Raw genomic sequence first — 22,800 nt, 5'->3', positions numbered from 1 at the left:
TAAACAAAAATTCTATGCTTGTTTCTATTATATACAGCTCTTGGTTTAAAAAGAAAAACAAGGTTATATCAATGCATACACTTGCATTGAGACCCCTCAGCTAGCTAGCTACAGATTCCTCTCAAAATATTCACTCAACAACCCTTCTTTACAATGAGTGCATACAACAACGTACATTGTCATCAGGAGCGTGGGAAATTTTCTTGTAAAATAGTCATCGAGTCCTTCATATAGCGGTCCGACTAGAATCTGAAAGAGCCACCAAATTAAATATTTACATTGCAACACTTAAATGTGTATGAAGATACATCTCATGATTCACATAAATTTGTATTACAATCACCTTAATATCTTTTGGGAGCTGTACATAATGCTTCAATATGTATTGAATCAGATGCAGCAAATCACGAATGCTGTTAAACTTGTAATCCCTTTTTGCAGAGAGGGAAATGTGCCTGATTATCTCTGTATCCACCTTTTTGTTCCATTTTAGAACCACATTTATGATTATTATCCTTTCAGTACCTAAAATTGCGCTTGCAGCAGATTCGAGCTCTTTAGAAAGAATAGAGTCTTCGCTTACTCTATCAATAAAGTCGCTAATGAAAAAAAGTCTTTTCTTTGCAACCCAGAACAGAGGATGGTGCAACACCTCACTGGCTTCTGGCCTGCCAAGAATAACAAGTATAATTTTCATCAAGATTCGAGGATTCAAGCTAGGTGTTGAGAAGTTTATTTATTCTCAAGTAAAACTTAAAATTTGCTTCAATTTTTTCTAATTTACTACCTAGTACAACGACAAGGATTTGTCACAATGTGCATAATTTAAATAAAATGCATAAAATGAGTCGTTGATAGATTAGTAAGCCTTAATTAGTGTTAGACAAAATATAAAATAGAGATATGAATAGATAACTGGAAATAAGAAAATTATATTAATATAAAAAAAAACCAAAGCAAAAATTGCGAATACAATTGAAATTTACCAACAATTCCAACAATATATAATTACGATGATGACAATATACATATAAACTGCATAAAAAATTTTAAATCTTTGAACTAAAAAATACTGAGGCTAGTGTGTCACACATTTGTCAACATTCAGATTTGGCTCCTGACCGTATAACGGTTTACTAGTAGCAACGACGGAGAACTATGCTATCCCCGCCCAAAAGTTATAGTGTATTTCAAATGAGAAGTTGGGGGTGGTCTGTTTTATAGGGCTTAGAATAGATAATACTTTTATATCATTTTCATGTCAGACAAAAGAGCTTTTCTCAACTTCATGGAAGTTTTCTTTTGGTTTTTCAACTTTATGGGAGGACTCTTAAGAGTCAATTCTCATTTACCCGTTCACCCTTTTGAGCATATGAACATATCATTTTGATCTTCTCAAGCAGGAGAAAGAGTTTCTAAAATGGTAACTCAGAAAGGGTTTCCAAGAATTTTTCCAACAATTAGTTCCAAAACTTATCATGTAGAATCTATGCTGAAGGAAACTATTTATAACCTCACTGATGTAGAATTAGAGTTGGAAAGGAGGAGAAAGAAGAGAAAGAAGAGGAATTATTTAGATTGGGAGCTAGAACCAGGAAGAGATTGAGAAAGTAACAAGGAAAATGAACAAGTGGGAGAATAATTCTAACATTATACTTAATAATCAATCATAATCTACTATTGTTTATGCACTTGAAAAGGGGAAGCTAAATATATGATATTAAATGCAAAATCAAGAAATCAAAATAAGGAATAATCGATGAGAATTTATCCTAATCAACGTGATTTGCATCACTCACCTTAACCAATATACTGGTTGTAATAAAAGAGAAATGAGATGAGAAGCTTCTGGGAAATCTTGTACCAAAAACATGTTCTTCACATTCTCTTCCTTAATATTCTTATTGCGTTCATCATGGTCCCCAAATGGATGTATACCACGAGTGATGCAATAAAAGATGAGGCAACCTAAGGAAAACAAATCCATTGCAGCTGTTTGGCATTCAAAAAGAAGCCATTCTCTCGCTTTCCAGCCTGTAGTGCCGCAACCTATAGTCAATTAATTGAAAAACATGCATGAGACTAACATTGAAAGGATTTAGAAGCAGTTAAAATCAGGTTCAGGAAAAATGTAATCAAATATCAATTTGTAGTAGGTACTAGTTACAAAATGCCTGCTTGGGTTGGAAATGGCAAACACGCAGTTTTAGGGTAGAGACGTGATAATTCAAGTTCAAATTAGAGATCCACTGTGTTTAATGTGATTTCTAGACAAGTTATGTTCAACTGTGTTCACATGCTCAACCCAATATTATTTGAAATTGACATGATTAATTAATGACAATGCCGTTCTGACATGTTTACAACTCAATCTAGTATTAGAGTAGATTTTGATGCAAGTATATTGCTTATTACATTAACTATATATCGTGTGCAACCCATGATTTTCAAGCTAGTTCTTTCGTCATTGATAAGCCCCTACTCAGGCAAGTGTATGTTAGGAGGAATAAACGGGTTTAGGCAAGGGGTTTGGGTTGGGAAAGGTTGTCTTTAGTTTGCTGTGGATGTGTTAGTATTAGTTAGCTTATTGAGGAAGTTTGTTTGTTAGAGGGAAAGTGTATAAAAGGGGGGACAGGAGGGAAAGAGAGGGCATCGGGAATAATCAGTTAGTTGAACAAATCTTGGAAACATTCCAAGTAAGGGGAGGTAGCAGACCCTCGAAGATCTGTGTATCGGTGTACAAAATTTATCGTTAATAAAATTCTTCCATTGATTATTTCTTTCATTCTTTCGATTCTTTCAATTCGTTCTTTTCTAGTTCTTGTTCCATACAGCACAACCCTTATCAATTTGGTATCAGAGCTCTGTTTTGGGCGATAATGGCAGCCATAAAAACGGAGGAGAAATTTGAGGCGATGGAGAGGGAGATTCGATGGAAAAGGAATTTGGTGGAAAAGGAATTTGGCGAGGTAAGGGGTGAAATGAGCCAAAGCAGAGCGAAAATTAACCAAAATATGGCCGAAATGAGCCAAAATATGTCAGACCTGCGCTGACTGATGGAGGAGCAGATGCGACTACTATTTGCGACGGCGACGACGAATCTGCTTGTGGAAGGATCTCGTTCAGGAATCGCTAGTGTTCGGGAAGACGAGATCGGAGTGGTCCAAGGACTAGCTCGTGAAGTCATGGGACTGGTGGAGGAGGACGGTCGCAATTTGGGAGAAATGGCCGATCCTAGGGTTCTCGGGGAAAAAGAAAGGGGAAAATGTCAGGAAGTGGACGTCAGAGAAAACCAGGTCGGAGAAGAGATCGTGTGAGCTAGAGCTCGATTCACGAAGGAAATTGTTCCGATCTCAGTCGTAATGGTTGGAATGGCCGACCCAGGGGTGGCGAGACCGGCGACGGTGAATGAAACCTCCGCGATGGACGGAGCAGTGATTTTCTAGCGGTAGGGTCTTCCGAAGACATTCGGGACTGTCGCAGTGGTTGAAATGGAGAAGGGGAAAGAGGAGTTCGTACAGTAAATGGAGGTCCCAAGCAGAGAGGGGATGGTTGCTTTGAGGGGGGACGTTTTGGTGGACATACGGGCAGAGAAGGAAGACGGCATTGGGAGGATAACGAGGCTGAGGACTAAATGGATTTCTTGGGAAAATATGGGGAGTCATGGGGAGGTGAGGACTTCTCACCAGTAAGGCATAAACAATTGGACTACCCATTGTTCAATGGCATTGATCCGGATGGCTGGTTGTTTAGAATGAACCAATTTTTCTCAATTAACAGGTTCTCGGAGAGGGAGAAATTAATGACGGCTGGAATTGCATTAGAGGGAGATGCATTATCATGGTTTCAGTGGCAGAATCAGCGGCGGCCTTTCATCACTTGGACTAATTTCAAGGTGGCTCTCCTGTAACGTTTTCGTTATTCACAGAGGGAAACTTGTGTGAACGGTTTCTGGCACTTAGGCAAACAGGTACGGTGGCTGAATATCACCGGAATTTTGAGGCATCGGCTGCCCCTTTACAAGAAGTACCGGAGGAAATCCTTGATGGCATTTTTGTGAATGGATTGAGGGATGATATTCGAGCTGAACTGCGCCTACTCAAGCCAGAGGCGTTCTCCGAAATCATGGACATTGCGCAGCGAATTGAAGAGAAAAATCTGTTGTTACGAAGGGATATTAGGGGAACTCGGGTTTGGCATCCCCAAGTAGCGGGATTCACATCCAATCCACCAATGGGAACCACAATGAATTAGCCTCAAGGTAGCCCTAGTGTCGAGAGGCAGAAGAAGGATTTTCCATTCCGGAAATTATCTAACTCGGAGTGGCAAGAGAAGCGGAATATGGGACTATGTTTTCGTTGTGATGAAAAGTTTACTATTGGGCATCACTATAAGAAGAGGGAGTTGCGGATTATGTTAGTTAGCGATGAGGACGAAATTGAAAATGAGGAAATTGAGTTGGACGAGGCAAAGGAGGAGTCTGAGGAGTTGCTACGAACGGAGGTGATTGAGTTGTCCTTGAACTCCGTAGTGGGGTTGACAACACCAAAAACCATGAAGATAAAGGAAGAGATTGGTCATCATGAGGTAATTGTTTTAATCGATTCCGGGGCTACACACAACTTTATTTCTCGTACTCTAGTTTCAGAATTAAAATTGCCCATAACTCCTACAACTAGTTTTGGTGTCCAAACGGGTATGGGGGAGTCAGTATAGGGGCAGGGATTGTGTAAAGAAGTGGTGTTGACCATGCAAGGCTTGACCATAATTGAGAATTTCTTGCCACTGGAATTGGGAGGAATAGATGTGATTCTAGGAATGCAATGGTTGGAGACTTTAGGGAGTATGAATGTCAATTAGAAGACTCAAGCCATGAGATTCAAAGTGCACGGGGAGAATGTGATGTTGAAGGGGGATGCTAGTCTTACAAGGTCATTGATTTCCCTTAAGGCCATGATGCGCACCATTCGTCATGAGGGGCATGGCATTTACTTGGAAATGAGTCAATTGGGGGTGGAGCAAGGTCATGGTATGGGAGAGGGGAGCAATGAGCAACTACAAGAATTGTTGCAGAAACATGCAGCAGTTCTCAACATGCCAGCCGGTTTACCTCCTCATAGAGTGAAGGACCACCGCATAATTCTTGGGGATGGCACCGGTCCGATTAGTGTCCGACCGTACCGATACCCCCATTTTCAAAAGACTGAAGTAGAGAAGTTAGTGAGGGAAATGTTGGCGGTTGGAATTATACAGCCGAGTATGACCCTTTTCTCTAGCCCGGTTTTGCTCATCAAGAAGAAGGATGGTAGTTGGAGATTTTACATCGATTATAGGGTGCTAAACAAAGCCACAGTTCAGGATAAATTCCCAATTCTGGAGATAGAAGAGTTGTTAGATGAGTTGTGCAGAGCCACCATTTTCACCAAATTAGATTTGAAATCAGGATATCACCAAATTCGCATGTGTGACGAGGACGTCCCTAAGATTACTTTTCATACTCTTGAGGGACACTATGAGTTCCTCGTTATGCCTTTCGGATTGACAAATGCACCGATTACCTTTCAGTCTTTGATGAATGAAGTACTAAAGTCGTTCTTACGTCGCTTTGTGTTGGTCTTCTTTGATGATACCTGATTTACAGCCGTTCTTGGGAGGACCATTTGGAGCACTTGGACAGGGTCTTTTCTGTCTTGCAAGACAACCAATTGTACGTCAATAAAAAAAAAATGTCTCTTTGCACATGAGCAATTGGAATATTTGGGTCATGTTGTCTCTTAGAATGGAGTTTCTGTGGATTCCAGCAAGATACAGGCGATGTTTGATTGGCCTTCTCCGCGGTCCATCAAGGAGTTACGGGGATTCTTGGGCCTCACAGGTTATTGCCGCCGTTTCGTGGACGGGTATGGACGTATTGCGTGGCCATTGACGCAATAAGAAGGACACCTTTCACTGGAATTCTGAGGCTGAGGATGCTTTTCAGCACTTAGAAAGGGCTATGACTGAGATTCCAGTGTTGGCCTTGCCAGATTTTTCTCAACCTTTTGTGGTGGAATCAGACACTTCGGGGTTTGGGGTAGGAGCTGTTTTGATGCAACTGCAGCGGCCCACTGCTTACTTTAGCCAAGTCCTTTCGGCGCGCGCTCGCGCTAAATCAGTTTATGAGCGGGAACTAATGGCCATTGTGTTAGCCATTCAGAAATGGCGACCTTATTTGTTAGGGAGACGCTTTGTGGTGCGCACCGATCAAAAAAGTTTAAAATTCTTATTGGAGCAGCGCTTGGTAAGTGTGGAGCATCAGAGATGGTTGTGTAAATTGCTTGGCTATGATTTTGAGATTCAGTACAAACCGGGTCCAAAAAATAGGGTGGCTGACGCCTTTTCGAGACAACAAGTGGGGCTTGCTTTGATGCTCATGACTACTCTAATGGTGCTCGATACTGAGGAGTTGCAGTGGCAGGTTAAGGCAGATCTGGGAGTCAACAAAACCGTGGAGGAGTTTTGGCTGGCACTCATTCTTTGACAGGGTTTTCTCTTTAAAGGGGGCATTTACTATACAAGGGCAGGTTGGTCATTCCTCCAAAATCTCCTCTTATTCCAACCTTGTTATGTGAGTTTCATAGTAGTAAGATAGGCGGGCATTCAGGGGTCTTTAAGACTTACAAGCGGTTGGCAATGGAGTTCTACTGGAAGGGTATGCACAAGGATGTCGAGTCTTTTGTGGCTGCTTGTACCGTTTGTCAGCAACATAAGTCGTCGACTTTATCACCGGCGGGGTTGTTGCAGCCTTTGCCTGTACCCAATCGGGTTTGGGATGATATTTCCATGGACTTTATTGAGGGATTACCAAAATCTACAGGGTATAATTCCATTTTGGTTGTCATTGACCACCTCAGTAAGTATGGTCACTTCATTGGCCTCAAACCCCCGTTTTCGGCCAACACTGTGGCTACTTCTTTTGTCCATGACATTGTTCACCTACATGGGTTTCTGCGGAGTATCATCTCCAATCGAGACAAGGTTTTTATGAGCCATTTTTGGAAGGAACTTTTCCGGTTGCAGGGCACTACTTTGTGCCGGAGTATGGCGTACCACCTACAGACGGATGGACAAACGGAGGTCGTCAATCGCTATTTGGAGGCCTACTTGCATTGTTTTGTCTTTGGCTAACCTAGGTAGTGGTTCACACATCTTTCGTGGGCAGAGTATTGGTACAATACGAGCTTTCATGTTTCAGCTGCCATGACGCCTTTCAAAGCTCTCTGTGGTCGGGATCGTCCGCAGTTGGTGCCTTATGAGGTCGGTTCTATGGCTACATCGGAGTTGGAGCGGCAACTATGCGACCGAGATGCACTTTTGGCAGAATTGAAGGACCACTTGGGTCGCGCTCAACAGTCAATGCCAAACCATGCCAACAAGAAGCGTCGTTCCGTGATATTTGAAGTGGGAGACATGGTTTATTTGAAGCTCCAGCCGTATCATCATGGAGCGTTGGCGCGAGTGGTGAATGAAAAGCTTGCTCCTCGCTATTATGGGCCATTTCAGATCCTTGCTCGAGTTGGTCTAGTGGCGTACCGACTGCACCTTCCTTCTCATGCTCGGATTCATCCGGTCTTTCATGTCTCCCGCTTGAAGAAGGCGCTGGGTCCTGTGGATATTCCTCAATCTTTAACACCAATCTTATCAGAAGATTTGACGTTGCAGGTGGAACCAGCTCAGGTCATGGATACACGTTTTTCCCCTGCCACTGGTCTTTGGAGGTTTTGATTAAATGGCGCCACCTTCCTGAGTTTGAATCTTCTTGGAAGCTATTTGAGGTGATTCAGCGCCAGTTTCCTGCTTTCCACCTTGAGGACAAAGTGACCTTTTTTCGGCGGGGGGGTGGGGTGGGGTGTAATTGATAAGCCCCTACTCAGGCAAGTGTATGTTAGGAGGAACAAACAGGTTTAGGCAGGGGGGTTTGGGTTGGGAAAGGTTGTCTTTAGTTTGCTGTGGAAGTGTTAGTATTAGTTAGCTTACTGAGGCATCGGGAATAATCCGTTAGTTGAACAAATCTTGGAAACGTTCCAAGTAAGGGGAGGTAGCAGACCTTTGAAGATCTGCGTATCGGTGTACATAATTTGTCGTTAATAAAATTCTTCCAATGATTCTTTCTTTCATTCTTTCGATTCTTTCAATTCGTTTTTTCTAGTTCTTGTTCCATACGGCACAGCCCTTATCAGTAACGTTACTCGGGAATTGGTAAGAATAGTAAGCCTGAATGAGAAATTTAGTTTGAGCAATCGGTTTGACGAATGTATGGGAAATGAGAGTACTTACGTGAAAAATGGTTACTCAACGCAGACTCATTATCACGAAGGCGTCTGCTGATGTCCATATCAGAAAGCTTTGCATGAAAAGATGAGCTTTGCTTTTGTATCAATACGTTTTCGGGCTTTACGTCTCGGTGAACTATGCCCAACTTATGCAGGTGCTCAATTGCAGAAACTATGTTCCTGTTAGATTAGATATAGAATGATGTGATCAACTGGCAATTTAATCCCAAAGACAAGGGTTCTAAAAGATGATTGATTAAAAAAGTCCAATAATTGAGAAGGCATGATTGAGCTAAGATATGCATACCACAATTTAAGCTTTTCTAGTTATGTTTAAAGGAAATTTAACTAACCATATCAATTTTAGTAATAATGGTGTAGCGCGTTTATTATCATCCCAAAGCTCAGCATCTTCCAAAATATTCTTCGGTAGCTCTGAATGTTCTTCACTTGAAGTTATAGAAATTGTATTGCAATGATCATCTTTTGATACATACTCGTATTGATTTAAAGAAGCCGCAGAAGGCATTTCGATAAGGTCACTCAAATTGCAATCACATAGCTCCAGAACAAGATAAATAAAGTCTCTGTCTTGCTCCACCCCATAATATTTGACAACATTTTGGTGATGAGCAGATGCTTCAAAATTCTTGATTTCTTGATCAGCCATTTCATGATGACTCTTGAGAATCCGTTTCACAGCAATTGGTGTACCTTCATAAGATCCCTCATAGACAACGGTCCCCATGCTGCTTTTACCAATTTCTTTTGTTAAAAAAATCACTAATTTTTCGCCTATCCGCAGTTGGTTCTCATTAGATGAAACTTCTGAACTAGAAGCAGTACTTTCTTCTCTATGCTGATTTACATAACAAATTTCTTGCATATAAATAGATAAATTGAAATATAGATCAATTAAAACAAATGTTAGAAAAAAAGAGTCAGAACTGTCAATGTCATTAGTACAAAATAAGAAGAATTAGTTTACTTATTGAATATCATTAGTACAAAATAAGAAGAATTAGTTCAAACTTGCTATCTTTAGAACCTTCTCAGTCACCTTCGGGCTTCCTTTAAACCCAAACTATCACCACCACCACTAACTCAAAAAAGAAGTTTTTTTTTTTTTCTCAAAATAATTTTGTTCTCATTAATATTTACAAAATAGAAATAAAACTATTAATGGTAGCGAAAAAAAAAAAAAAATCCCTGGCCTGCCTGGAAAAAAACAAAAACAAAACCACATAACCAGAAGTACAATGTCATTTTCCCGCCAAACTTTAGATCACTCCATTAATGCACCCCGACCTGAGGAGTACGGATCTGACATTATGTGTGTTTGTGTTTGTAACATAGGAAATAGGAAAAAAACAAAACAAAAAACAAAAATAAAACAAGAAGACTCCAAAATCATCATCCAAACAACAGCCAACAGGGGGTGGGTGGGCCCCACCCAAATGGGCCTCACATCACTTACATGGATCTCGGAATTTGTTTCTGAAAGCGTGAAGGAACATTGGCAATGATGCAGCTAAAAAAAAGAAAACAAAATAAGAAAAAAAATAAATATAAAAAAGAAAGAGTACCGTTGGCAGGAGTGCACTGAGTCGGTCCGACATTGGTTCGCCCATCGAAATTTACACACCTAGATAGGTTTTATTGTGCAAATTTAGCTGAAAAAATTCAAAAATTAGCCGTACTGACATTATGTGCGTTTGTGTTTGTAACATAGGAAATAGGAAAAAAACAAAACAAAAAAGAAAAAGTAGAAACGGGATTTTTTGTATGTGCCTCGGGCGGCTGGTCGTGATGACGGAACTACAGGGCGGAGCCGGTGAGGAGGACGGCGAGCCGTGGCCTGGTGTTTTGTTCAAAAGTGCAGCGGCTAGAGGAGGAAAAGATTGAGGGAGAGGAAAGAAACTGTGAAAAACCCTATTGTCTTTTTAAGTCTCTTTTTTTTTACGACTTTTTAATAGATACCAGTACGGTCAGTTTTTAACTATTAGATTTTGTTAAAATTTGATCATATTTAAAATGTATACAAAAAAATAATATTTGATACGTATCTAATGGTTCAAAATAGAGCCTTTTGGTAGCTTACTTTTTCAGTGCCACCAAAGAATTAATTATCTGTTTCAGTGCGTCATTAGGGCTATGCAGAAAACCATTCAACCTGACAAACCGATGTAAGTTTCCGTAACCTAACCAAAAAGACAACCCACCACTTTGCTTCTTTTTTTTCTTTAGTTTTCGCTTATCAAGGCCCAGGCCTGAGTTAATGGGTTGGCCGATTCCCAACCCGTTAAACCTAACCTGACCCAAACTAAAAACAAGTAGTATGTATAAAGGGTTAATTCTATAAATGGTCCTTAAAGTTTATATTAAATCTCATTTTGGTTCTTAACTTGTCCCACAATTAGTCTTTGAGATTTTACTTCAATTTAATTTCTGTCCTTTTTTTATCTAGGTGTTAAAGATTTGATTGAATTTATATAAATTAGGGACCAAAATTAAAAGCGTCTAAAGTTTAGAGACTAAAATAATACAAAAAATAAAAGTTAATTTCTAAAATAGCCTCTCATTTTCCACTCTTCTGAAAACCCTCCATCTCTGACCTCTCCCTTTCTTCTAAAAATCCTAGCCTCTCAATCTTAGTTCCCACTCCGCCCAGTTCCTTCTCCCTCTCAAGTCTCCACTGCCGCCGGCTTCTGAATCTCATTTCTTCAGTGCTGGCCCTCTCCATCTCCCACAGTCGTACCTCTCCACTGCTGTGCCTCGAAAGCCACATTGCTTCAAAAGGTCAAACCTCTCTTCACATCTTCTCCTTCTTTATTATTCCAATTGTTTCTTTTGTTTTTTTTTTTTTTGCTTTTTTTTTTTTTGTTTTTTGTAATGTTTCTTTGGAAACTTTTGAAGCTTTATCACGTCCTTCTTGAACATGCTTGAAGTTTGGTATTCATCTAGGTTATCAGGTAAGATTCAATTACAATATTCGGTTTTTTTGTTTTCAATTAGTTCTATACATCCCTATCCTATTTTTGATTACTGTATTGCTGTGTTGCTGACTGCATGAGGATTAGAATGTTTTGACATTTTTATTATTGTGTTGTGCGTTGGAACATTTTGTTTTCGTTTTTGTTTTTTTTGTTTTTTTTATTGTGCTGTTGTGCTGTGCATTGGAACATTTTGATTATTGTGTATTTCTGTTACTCTTTGTTTTGTTTGTGTTATCGACTTATTGAAATCTGAATGTCCAAAAGATAGTGTTTTTTGTTGGAAAATGAAATCTGTATGTCCTAAAAATATAAAAAAGAAGTATATAGCTTTTTTTTTTTTTTTTGAAAATGAATACAAATATTGCAACTTGTTCAAAATATAAAGTGTTTTTTTATTCTGAAAATGAAAACTGTAATTAACCATTACTAACTATTTTCTGATTCAGTGTTGTCGCTTAGTATTTATACTAACTTGTGTTTCTTTCTTTCATCAGGTATATAATACAGAGGGTTGGTTTGCTGTTGCTGTTTTCGTTGAGCTATTTTGATTTGATTATATTATGATGTTGCTTTACTAAGCTGTTTTGGGTATTCTATTTTGTGTTTTGATGTTGGGACTATTATGCTATGTTGGACCTTTATGTTTTCTGTTTGATGTTAATCGCTCAGACTTATTTTTGTCTGATGTTAGGCTGTTCAGAATAATTTTTGATTGATGTTTGGATTGCTGAGAATGAGTTATGTTTGATGTTGCTGTAATCTTATTAAGCAGGACTGTGTTCCTGTAATGTTGTTGATGTTCACTACTAGTCTACTACACTGTATTGAACATAATTTCTACTGTATTTCTTATTTTGTATGATATATTTAAGACTTCAAGTTACTATTATGTTTGATACTGGACCTTATTTCAGGTTTTTTTTTTCCTTCTTTTGCTGTTAAATGTACTTTGGATTGTCCAGGTTAGCAAATTGGTAATGCTTAATATCATGAGCTACGTAGCAGATATGACTTGAGGGTGAGTTCATTTGCACAACTCAAATCATGACTTGAGTTGTGCATGCGAGAGAAAAATATTGTAGTGAAAAAGTTGAATTTGAATTTATATGAGAGAAAACATTATAGGAATATGACTTGAGTCATGACTTGAGAGATAGAGAGATAAAGTTGAAACAGCGCCCTCCGATGACTTCTCGGAGAGCCCTCTTCCTCGCGATATATGCCATTCTCAGTTGTTCGGGCTCCTCCGGACTGCACTCTTCAGTCTCTGTTAGGATCTGTTAACTTGAGAACTTGTTTGGTTAGTGAGCTGATAGAGTTAGTAGGAATTAGTATAAATAAAGGGCTTAGTAGCTCACTAGAGGGATGTTGTGATTTTGAGAGTTCTGAGATACTGAGATTAGGGAGAGCTGGTGGTCTCTCGAATACCACAAAATTAGGAGTCCCCGGAGTACTCAAATTCTCCGTTTTATCCTTTATATTTCAGTGTAATTTGGTGTTCTTAGCTGATTGGATTAATAAAATTTCCTCTGATTATTCTCATTTTCTTGTTGTTTTTGGTGTGTGTGTGGTATTAGTGTTTGGTTGATTTTCTGAGCTAGGTTCCTAACAGTCTTGAGGCCGGCGTTGTGGCTCCTGTCATGCCGGAGTAGAGAAGCTTCGCGATGACTCAGCCGAGCCGGAACATCTTCTAGTACAAGACTGAGACTCGCCGCTCAATGCACTCGCTTTTGCCATTCGGATTCGATGACGCCGTCCCGGGAGTTAAATTTATCCATCTAGTTTGTGAGCTTTTTCCGATTTCAATGACCAAAATCCTAGTTATCTTATGGTTTTGCGTATTTGCATATATGAGTCATAAGTATTTTTTTAATTATATATGCAGTCATTTGTTTAACTCAAAAACATCTTGAAACAAATAAAAATATTAGAAGTTTTAGCACTCTATCTTTTATCAAAAGTATAAGCAATTAGACCATAAATACATGGATAAAATATCATGAGTTTTCTGATTGTTTTAAGGTCCTCAATAATTGTTCAGTTCTATTCGAAGTTTGACTTCGATTGTGTTTGGACTGTAATCTAGTTTGTTTATGGCTTTTGTAAACTTTATGAACATATTTTTGTTTGTGTGTGTGTGTGTGTATTTCATAGTTATAATGTACAAGTGCGTATGTATATATATGTTTAGGAGTGGATTGGTTTGTATGACTTATGGTTACTTGTTTATAGCCATGAATTTAGAAAGCTGGATGAAGAAGGATATAATTTTTGGTTGTCAGGATTGAAGTGAAAACTTCAGAGTAAAATTACCAGTTTTATTTTTTGGGACTAAAATTGGTAGATTTATTAGCCCTATGTGCTTAAGGAGGGATAAATTCGTATATGGTAGACTAGAGTGGCTTTAAGAGCGGTATTATATGTGATCTTTTGTGCCACTTTCATTCTAATGTTTGTCATGTTGTTTCGCTGACCCACATACTGTCCTATAAATGCAAATTTAAGGTTGTTAACACCGCGTTGTCTAATATTTGCAGTGGAACCGTAAGAGAAGTCTGTTGAGATAATGAGAAAGTTTTCAGAGCAATATGCTTGTAGGACCAGACCGTATTTCTTTGTTGACAAGGGAGTCAGTTATGTTGTTATCGTCTGACAGACTATAGATTACAATCTAAATATGGATCATAGTCATTATAATCTGTCAGACTATGGATCATAGTATCACAGACTATAGCTGGCTCCGGTGTAATTTGTCAAACTATAAGTTATAATCTGATAGACTACGATCGGCAAGCCGCCGGAGATCCTGCTGGATGGCTGCTGAAGTTCCGCCGTCGGCCACTGGAGACACGCCGAATGACCACAGGAGAGCCGTCGTCGGCCCGCGATCAGAGAACCAACATCTTGGAAATACCTTTGAGGGTATTTTAGTAATCTACATATTGGGCTTTTAATTGGATTTAATCAAAAGGGGTAGAAATAAAATGGCTAATATTTGGGGGATTTTGAGGGGTAATTGTAAAAATCTCCTCTGTGGCGTTTGGTTTTTGTTTTTTCCCCCACCTAAAAGCATGAATCCTTCCTCATTTGGCACCAAAAGAGGGATAGAAAATACTCCTGCGGAAAAAAAGAGAGGAGAAATAATCCAAAGTTCATTGCTAAACGAGCAACAGAAACAACAATAATAGTAGCAGTAGTAGTAGCAGCAACAGTGATAACAATATAGTAGGAGCAGTAGGAGTAGTAGCAGAAGAGGAATCATTGTTTGGTTAAATAAATAACCAAATGATTCCTTAGTTTTTGTATGTTATAAAATAAAGATTTTTTTTAATGGTTGAATGATGGAACTTTGAGATAAAATAATCAGAAAAGTAAAATGTAACTTGATCTTAAGATCAAGTCGATTATGGATAATTTATGGGGATATTATGTAAGATGAGATATTATGGACAGAATTAATGAAACTTTATAATATGGTATATAATCGTACTAATGAAGTTTCATAGTACAGTGTATAACTGAGAGTCAGCTTCCAACTTTTAGTAAATAAATGGTAAATCAATTGAGGATTAATTTGACTACACTTATACAATGAGAAACACAAATATATACCGTTGGTCCCTCATGCTAGTACAGAACATCAACTTGTAAAGAAGAAATCAACAGAAGTATCTTTTTGCAACTGAAATTTTTAATATTTCAAGAGAAGAAAAAAAAGTATTAAAAATATTTTTTAATATTTTAAAAAATTATAGAGTTTTCCAAGTATAGTATAATACTCGTTTCAATATTCAGGTCCTGAGTCAAAAGAAAAACAAAACAAACAGGCCATATCCGTACTTGCTTCAGAATCTAGTATCCATTTCACCGCTATAAATTCCCATGAAATATTTCCTGCAATACTTCTCTTCTCCATAGTACGTGCATACAACTTTGTATACTTCCATCAAGAGCATTGGGAATCGACTTGTAAAATAGTCTTCAAATCCATCATATAGTGATCCGATAAGTATCTGAATTAGTCACCACCAAACTAAGTAAATATCAAACTTGAAACACTTAAAACATGCGTAAAGATGTATCACATGATTCATATATTTGGTATTACAATCACCTGAATATCTTGATCAAGTTGTCCATAATGAGTCAACATGTTTCGAATCAATCGCAGCAAGTCTCGAACACTGCTAAACTTATAATTCCTTTCTAAGTACGAGCTCATGTGCCTAATTATCTTGTCATCCACCATGTTATCCCATGTTAGAACCACTTTCCCCTTCAATTTTGTACCTAAAGCTGTGTGTGCTGTACGTTCGAGCGCTTTAAGAAGGTAAGAGTTTTCACCTACTCTATCACTAGTGTCATGCAGGAAAGAAAGCCTCTTCTCTGCATCCCAGAAGAGTGGATGGTTCAAAACCTCAATTGCTTTTGGCCTGGTAAGAATAAAAAGTGTAATTTTCATCAAGAAATGTTGATTCAAGCTAGGTGCTGAGTAATTTTCATCAAGAAATGTCGATATTCTCCAATCCACTTAGTACAACGACAAGGACTTGTCACAACACAACATAATTTAAGTTTGTTGAACAAGAATAAATAAGCTGCTAACAGATTAATGTTTACTCATTAGTCGTACCGAAAGCTATCATGTACAATATATATAATTTGTACCTTTACTTTTTTGTAATAAAAATAGTGCAACATATGTGTAGTATAAATTATGTAGAATCCATGTTGAAGGAGGCTATATAATCTCACCTCTTTTTATGATCAGGTTCTAATAAATGAGAAATAAGATGGAAAGCTTCCGGGAAATCCTGTATCAAAAACAAGTCTTGCTTTCTGTTTCTCTTAATATTCCTGTCTCGTTCATCATGGTCCCCAAATGGATGCCTACCACCAGTGATGCAAAAAAAGAGGACGCAACCTAAGCTAAACAAATCCATTGCACTCGTTTGTCTCCCATAAAGTAGTTGTTCAGGCGCTTTCCAGCCTGTAGCGTTGCAACCTATTCTTGATTTCAAAAAACGTGCATCAGACTAACATTAAAGGGAGTAAGAAGCGGCTAAAATTAGGCAAAGCAAAATTGTTTATGGGAGTATAATGTGAACAAATGTTTATAATGAGACTAACATGCTTAGGGCTGAACTGGTATTACAGTAGAGGGGAACTACCCAGACATCCTTAATTCTTAAATTATAGAGACACCCCTTTAACCAAAACATTTTACGTTAACACCCCCTTACCCTAATTTTGTTAATCTTTTATGTAAACTGATCAAGTTATCCAAACATTCTAATTGTCTGTTGATATGTGTAGGTTGTTTAAAATAGGGTAATGAGAGTACTTGCCAAAAAAAAAAAAAAAAAAAAAAAAAAAAAAAAAAAAAATAACCGGAGAAAGGCATGAAAAATACAAAAAAAAAAAAAAAAAAAAAAAAAAAAAAAAAAAAAAAAAGGTTACCTGAGGAAGTCATGTTCTCAAGAAGGCATTTGTTGATGCCCATATCAGAAAGCTTTGCACATAAAGTAGATTTTTGCTTAGTTATTAAAATGTTTTGGGGCTTTAAGTCTCCGTGAATTACACCCAAGTCATGCAGATGAACAAGTCCAGATACTATGTCCCTGTGAGATTATAAAATGAAAATAAAAGATCACCATTACATAGAAATTAGCACGATAATTTCTAAAAGACAAATAACACAAAGACAAATAATTTCTAAAAGACGATTCATTAAAAGTCTAATTATCCTCGCTCTGTATAACACGTTTTAAAACTCCTCTGGTGATATATAATTTAAAAGGAACTTTTCACTAACCTCATCAATTTCAATAATAAAGATGATGGACGGCCATTATTTTCTTTGCAAAGTTTAACGTCTCCCAAAATATTCCTTAATCGCTCCAAGCGGTCTTCCTTATACAGAGTCACAGTGCTCGTACTACAATAAATGTCGTTTGATACAAGCTCAAATTGAGAGGAACCCGAAGAATGTATTTGGATGAGGTCATCCAAATTACAATCACAGCGCTCCTGAGCAAGATAAATAAAATCCTTATCACGTTCCACCCCATGATATCTTACAATATTCTGGTCTTGATTAGATGCTATGAGTTTCTCGATTTCTTTGTCAATCAGTTTAAAATGACTTTGGGGAAGGCGTTTCACAATGACTACTTTATCTTCATAAGAACCCCAGTGGAGAACTGTCCCATAGCTGCCTTGGCCAATTTTCGCCGACAGTGAAACCACTAATTTTTTGCCTATCCGCAATTGTTTTTCATCGAATGAAAATTTTGAGCTAGAAGTAGTGCATTCTTCCTCCTGCTGATTAAACATAAAAATATAAGTATAAATTGATCCTTGGGCCCAAATGATTGATTTAAGAAGTAACAAAGAAGCCGAAAAGAAGGGAGAAAAAGGTGCAAAAGCCATTTTTGGCCCAAAGCATTGTGCTGGCGCGCAGCAACATGCGCAAAGGTGCACAAGGCACGCAGGGAAGGCGCGCATTGCGCGGGTAGCTGGGCGCACATAGAATGGCCTGATCTGGAGGACGTCGGTTCTAGGTGATTTTTAAGGGTTTTTTTGGGAGCTTTTTTTGTACTCTATAAATACCTAGTGACTGGGGATTCGGTATTACGAATTTTCAAAGGAAAATTGAGAGTGTGAGGCTAGGAAACATCTTTTGCGTGTGAGAGAAACACAAAGTGAGATTGAGTGATTTTCTCTGTAACGAATTTCTTCAACTAATTAGTGAAATTTGCAATGGCATACACAGGATGTAGCTAAATTGGTAAACCTGTATAAAATCCTTGGTGTAATTTTGTGCTTTTATTTTCATTCGTTATTTTTTGTTCTCTATTATTTTCTTAGGTTTTAGGCAAATTTTCCCAACATACAAGTTGGCTGGTTGCAGCCCGTTTGAAGAGTTTGTTCATGTACAACTTTTCAAGTGTTTTGTGAATTAGTTGAAAACTTTTAGTAAGAATTTTGCTTACAAAATCTTTTGTAACCTCTAGATGAGGTAAAAGACTCTTTTCAAATGTACTATTGTATATACTTGAACCTTACCCTAGTTTTGGAAATCGACAAAAGATTTATGGACTAGAATGCAAGGGTAATTGGCATGGATGGTCCTTAACTTCTTTAGAAAGTGACAGTTTAGTCTCTATTTGTTTAATTTTTGAAAAATAGTAACCAACGTCATTAAATTAGTGCAATTAATTTTGATCATACCGTAGATTTCAGCTAAAAGAAGCTAGTTTTGGAAATCTACGGTATTGTAGCCATTTCCTTTTCTTTTTGCTGTCCTTTCCTTTCAATTTTATGAAAAGAAAAAGAAAAGGACAACAAAAATTAACAACAAAAAGAAACAGTTCATTTTAACCCATATCCTCTACCAATCTTCGGTAGCGCTGACAAAGACCATTCTTCTAGCTTCTTCTTCTCTTTTTTTTTTTTTTCAAATACAGAAATGAAAACAGAAAAAATAATACAAAAACAACAAGGAATTCAGAAAAAAAAAATCAGTGATGACCGAAAGTTAAGGGTCGTCACAAATGATGTTCGAATTTTATAAAAATTAGTGAACGAAGATTTATTCCGCAAAGAGTATTAGAATCAATTTTACTACTGTTGAAAAAAAAAGTTAGCCTGAACGTAGAAATTAGAAAGTAGTAGAAGATGAGTAGTGCTAAGTATAAACGTAGAAATGATGACCGAAAGTTAAGGGTTGTCACAAATGGTATATGAGTGATACGTTAAATACATGACTATGATTAAGGAGAACAAGTTCAAGGTTTTAAAAGAAAAGTTGAAAATGTTTTTAGGATAGTAATTTTTGATATTCGAGTTTTGTAAAAATCACTTTATGAAGTTTTATTCCACCAACGATTATTAGTATCAATTTTACTATTGAAAAGAAAAAATTTAGCCAGACTTTTTAAGAGGTTATAATTAAAATGTACTAAAAGATGGGAAATGAGCTAAGTATGAACATAGAAATGATGACCGAAAGTTAAGGGTCATCACAAATGGTATATGAGTTATAGGTTAAATACATGACTACGATTAAGGAGAACAAGTTCAAGGTTTTAAAAGAAAAGTTGAAAATGTTTTTAGGATAGTAACTTTTTATATTCGTGTTTTGTAAAAATCACTTTACGAAGTTTTATTCCGCCAACGATTATTAGTATCAATTTTACTATTGAAAAGAAAAAATTTAGCATTTTTAATAGGTTATAATTAAAATGTACTAAAAGATAGGAAATGAGCTAAGTATGAATGTAGAAATGATGACTGAAAGTTAAGAGTTGTCACATCCCTCCCCCCCCAGCATCGAACAAATCTGAAACCAGATTTGCCCCTATGGAATTCATTTTTAAGCTAAATATAATATTTATTTCATCTCTATGGAATTCATCAGGGTAAAATAGCCAGCTTATGAATTTCTCAAAAATTGAAGAACATTAACTCATACCGGATTATAGCATTCTCCCTCCATGGTTTCGATCGCCATTGTCGAAGAAAAAGATATCAAAGATGGGTTGGGGGAAAAAAGGAAGAGGGATCGGGCAAGGTAACTGCAGCTACTGTCGGCAGTGCTTGTAGAAAGGGACGGTCGGCGGTGCTTTTTCTCGGTTTGCTCACATTGGGAAGAAGATAACCTGATAAAACCGTTTAAAATTTGACGGATTTGAACAAAAAGGACGTAATTGCGCCAATTTAATGACGTTGAGGATTATTTTGCAAAAATTAAAGGAATAGGGACCAAACTGTCACCTACTAAAGAGGTTATCTACTTCGTTTAAGCTTATTTCTTTAAAGTTTAGTAATACCTACTGTTTTGACTAAGGCATAGCCTGTTGGAAGAAGTTCTTAGTTAAGGTGAAAAAAAAAAAAAAAAAAAGATATGTTTATGCATGAATGAGAACTACTTACGAAATTATGGAGGTCTCTTAGAATATTTTTCCAAATCTCAATCATCCGTGGAGTGGGATTTTCTTTCTGTAAAGTTGAGAACAGTAGGTATCAAACATCAATGGCTAATTAAAGAGAGAGAATAGACATATAAAAATAGCGTGAAGTAATATGGACAAACATGGGAAATTATAGAAACATATATAGTTGCAATAAACAAAAATAGGTACAGCATATAGAAAGTATAAATTATGTACCAAAGTCCTGATAGCGTCTTCAGCAGCTTTAACGATATTCTTTTGGATCAAAGAAGAAGGAAAAAGAAAAAGAAAAAGAAATTAAAAAAAACGACATCAACACTGGTTAAAAAGGAAAAGTAATGATAATAGATGAGCAGGAATATAAATTAGCACATGAGTAACTTTGTACCATTGCATGGAGTGAGTCCAAGAAATTATCTTCAACGTCCGCGATTTCCCTGGCTTAGTTACAAATTATAGATCTGAGATCGACCGGAACAAGGGATTTAAATATAATTCGTATCAAAGTAAACGCCCTATGTTACTTTATAGGTCTGAAGTAAAAGAGAGATTTAAAAGTTCTTATATAAAATTATATTTTAATTTAAATTAAAAATTTAAGAGGCTTAAGATATCAAATGAATTCATGGTCATGTTAAAAGTAATCTATCAATTATGAAACTACAACAACATAATCGACAAACGAAGAAAACGTAAGAGTAGAAAACAAGAAAATTAGAAAGAGGAGCAAGCACGTGATCAGAATTACCAGAGATGAAGCCGATCAGGAACTATGTCTGGTTTTTATGCGTTAAGGTGGGTTTTGGGACGGCGCTGTGTGAACGCGATCTGAAATAACAAGAGAAAGTCAAATTAGGTTAGCTCCCAATTTATTTTTTTTGTTATTTTTATTTTAATAATACTTATATGTGGGTCCTAATTTCTTTTTCTTTTTTTTATTATTATTCTGTGTGAGAAAATGACAAGAAATGTCTAATTAGGTTAGGAGAAGGAACTTTCCTAATTTCTTTTTTTTATTTGTTATTTTAGTAATACTTAGTAACATCATTTATGAATATTTAATTACAAATGGAGAATTATTTAGCGTTTTGAAGTTATGATACTAGGAGAAATCGAATCCTACGGCTTAGATAAAAAGTAGGTATGAGATGTAACGGTGGGAATTGAAACTTGGAGACAAAGATTAAGTGTACGTTTGGTTCATGTATTCAGAATAATGATTTAAAATCATTATTATTTTATGTGTATTTTTTGTGATAAAAGAACACTATAAAGAATCATGAATTATGCTTCAGAATCAAGAATGAATACATCAAACAAACGTCACATAAAAAAAACAGGGGACGTATTGCCCCTCCAAAATTTGAGGAAGGTTGTCCAAACCTCTCCCATTTAATAAGAATAAGGAGGAGACAAGTTCCCTAAGAATGACTACTTGGTACAATACACCTTATTTGTGTTGGCCTTGGCCTGTGGAAGAACTCATCCGCTCAAACCAGGAAAAATTAATGACCAAAATGCAGCAAAAATCGTGTGGAAGACTAGAAAAGAATCCATTTGTGTCCGATGGGAAATCCTTCAAATACAAGCTGAAAACCATCTGATTTCGCAGGTTGGGGATCCGTTTGACAGATTTTAGACATTTGCTATTAAAATTCCGGTGAAAGCAAACAACGCACTAAAGTCTGAAAGTAGCGTGTTAAAGGAAGTAAAAAGAAACTGAAAAAAAAAACAACTTAAGAAGATTGTGGTGTGGAAATGATGAGATCTGCGTATAGATATCGTAATGAATTGATAAATTGAAGAGGATGAGTGAGTTGTTCGGTAAATTGGCATGAGGAACAGAGCATGGAAAAGAAGGGAAAGAACTGTTAGTGAAAAAGCAGCCAGGGAATGGCACTCTTTTTTATTTTTTATTTTTATTTTTTAACAATAGACCACGTCATTCGAGTTATATTCGTGTTTTTAAAAATCGTGGTGGTAAGCATTTTCCTTTATGAATATTTAATTGCAAATGGAAAATTATTTAGTGCAAACTTTCTAAAGTAAGATAAACCAATCAGAATTCAGATGCTTATCAACAAATTGTTTAAAAAAACTGCTTATAAAAAAAAAGAGAAATAATATAAGACCCCGTTCATTTCGCTGATTCGACTTTAGAATTTGAGTTTTGTTACTGTGAAAAGCTCTCACAAACAATCATATCTAACTTTTTTGCTACAGTAAAAAGCTCTTACATAAAGTCACATCTCAACTAAAATTAAAAATTCGAATCAGCGAACTAAATAGAAGACTCTCTCTCTTTTCTCCCCTTCAATGGAAAAAACCCAGAGAACCCCCCACCACCCACCAACCGTCTTTTTTGGCACCGCAGGTATCGAGCTTTCCGATCGAGTATAGTCACCAATGACGCAAACCATTACGGGTGGTGAAGAGCTTCACTCGGAGGAGCAGAGAATTCCTGTGTGGTTGCCGCCACCATTTAGTAAATCCCAAGAACTGCTTAAAAAATTTAATAATCACCCATCTAAAAAA

General features: G+C 37.1%; 2 protein-coding genes across 8 annotated transcripts; both read right to left on the bottom strand.

Annotated features, from left to right (window-relative positions):
* On the bottom strand, positions 1-10,096 carry LOC21406467 (serine/threonine-protein kinase/endoribonuclease IRE1b). The gene is made up of 6 exons (XM_010094032.2): positions 9,899-10,096; positions 8,666-9,171; positions 8,317-8,492; positions 1,800-2,049; positions 344-668; positions 1-249 (listed from the first exon to the last, which is right to left on the bottom strand). The coding sequence occupies exons 1-6, from the start codon at positions 9,941-9,943 to the stop codon at positions 109-111; spliced, it is 1,443 nt and encodes a 480-aa protein (XP_010092334.2). The 5' UTR covers positions 9,944-10,096; the 3' UTR covers positions 1-108.
* Positions 10,097-14,026: 3,930 nt separating this feature from the next.
* On the bottom strand, positions 14,027-21,103 carry LOC21406465 (serine/threonine-protein kinase/endoribonuclease IRE1a). 7 transcript variants are annotated; one of them, XM_024162981.1, is made up of 9 exons: positions 20,654-20,889; positions 20,482-20,520; positions 20,246-20,311; positions 17,124-17,632; positions 16,769-16,929; positions 16,064-16,313; positions 15,423-15,741; positions 15,149-15,321; positions 14,027-14,425 (listed from the first exon to the last, which is right to left on the bottom strand). In XM_024162981.1, the coding sequence occupies exons 1-8, from the start codon at positions 20,654-20,656 to the stop codon at positions 15,154-15,156; spliced, it is 1,515 nt and encodes a 504-aa protein (XP_024018749.1). In that variant the 5' UTR covers positions 20,657-20,889; the 3' UTR covers positions 14,027-14,425; positions 15,149-15,153. The 7 variants fall into 7 exon arrangements, with proteins under 7 accessions (XP_024018749.1, XP_024018748.1, XP_024018750.1 ...); XM_024162980.1 differs by lacking the exon at positions 14,027-14,425 and adding an exon at positions 21,014-21,103 and having other exon boundaries at positions 14,945-15,321; positions 20,654-20,726; XM_024162982.1 differs by lacking the exon at positions 14,027-14,425 and adding an exon at positions 21,014-21,103 and having other exon boundaries at positions 14,945-15,321; positions 20,654-20,702.
* Positions 21,104-22,800: the final 1,697 nt, after the last annotated feature.

This window comes from Morus notabilis, unplaced genomic scaffold (assembly GCF_000414095.1).
Source record: "Morus notabilis unplaced genomic scaffold, ASM41409v2 Scaffold337, whole genome shotgun sequence".
In the NCBI taxonomy this organism is placed as follows: domain Eukaryota; kingdom Viridiplantae; phylum Streptophyta; class Magnoliopsida; order Rosales; family Moraceae; genus Morus; species Morus notabilis.
Note: the sequence above shows the minus strand (reverse complement) of the source record. Positions and strands in the feature narration are given on the sequence as shown.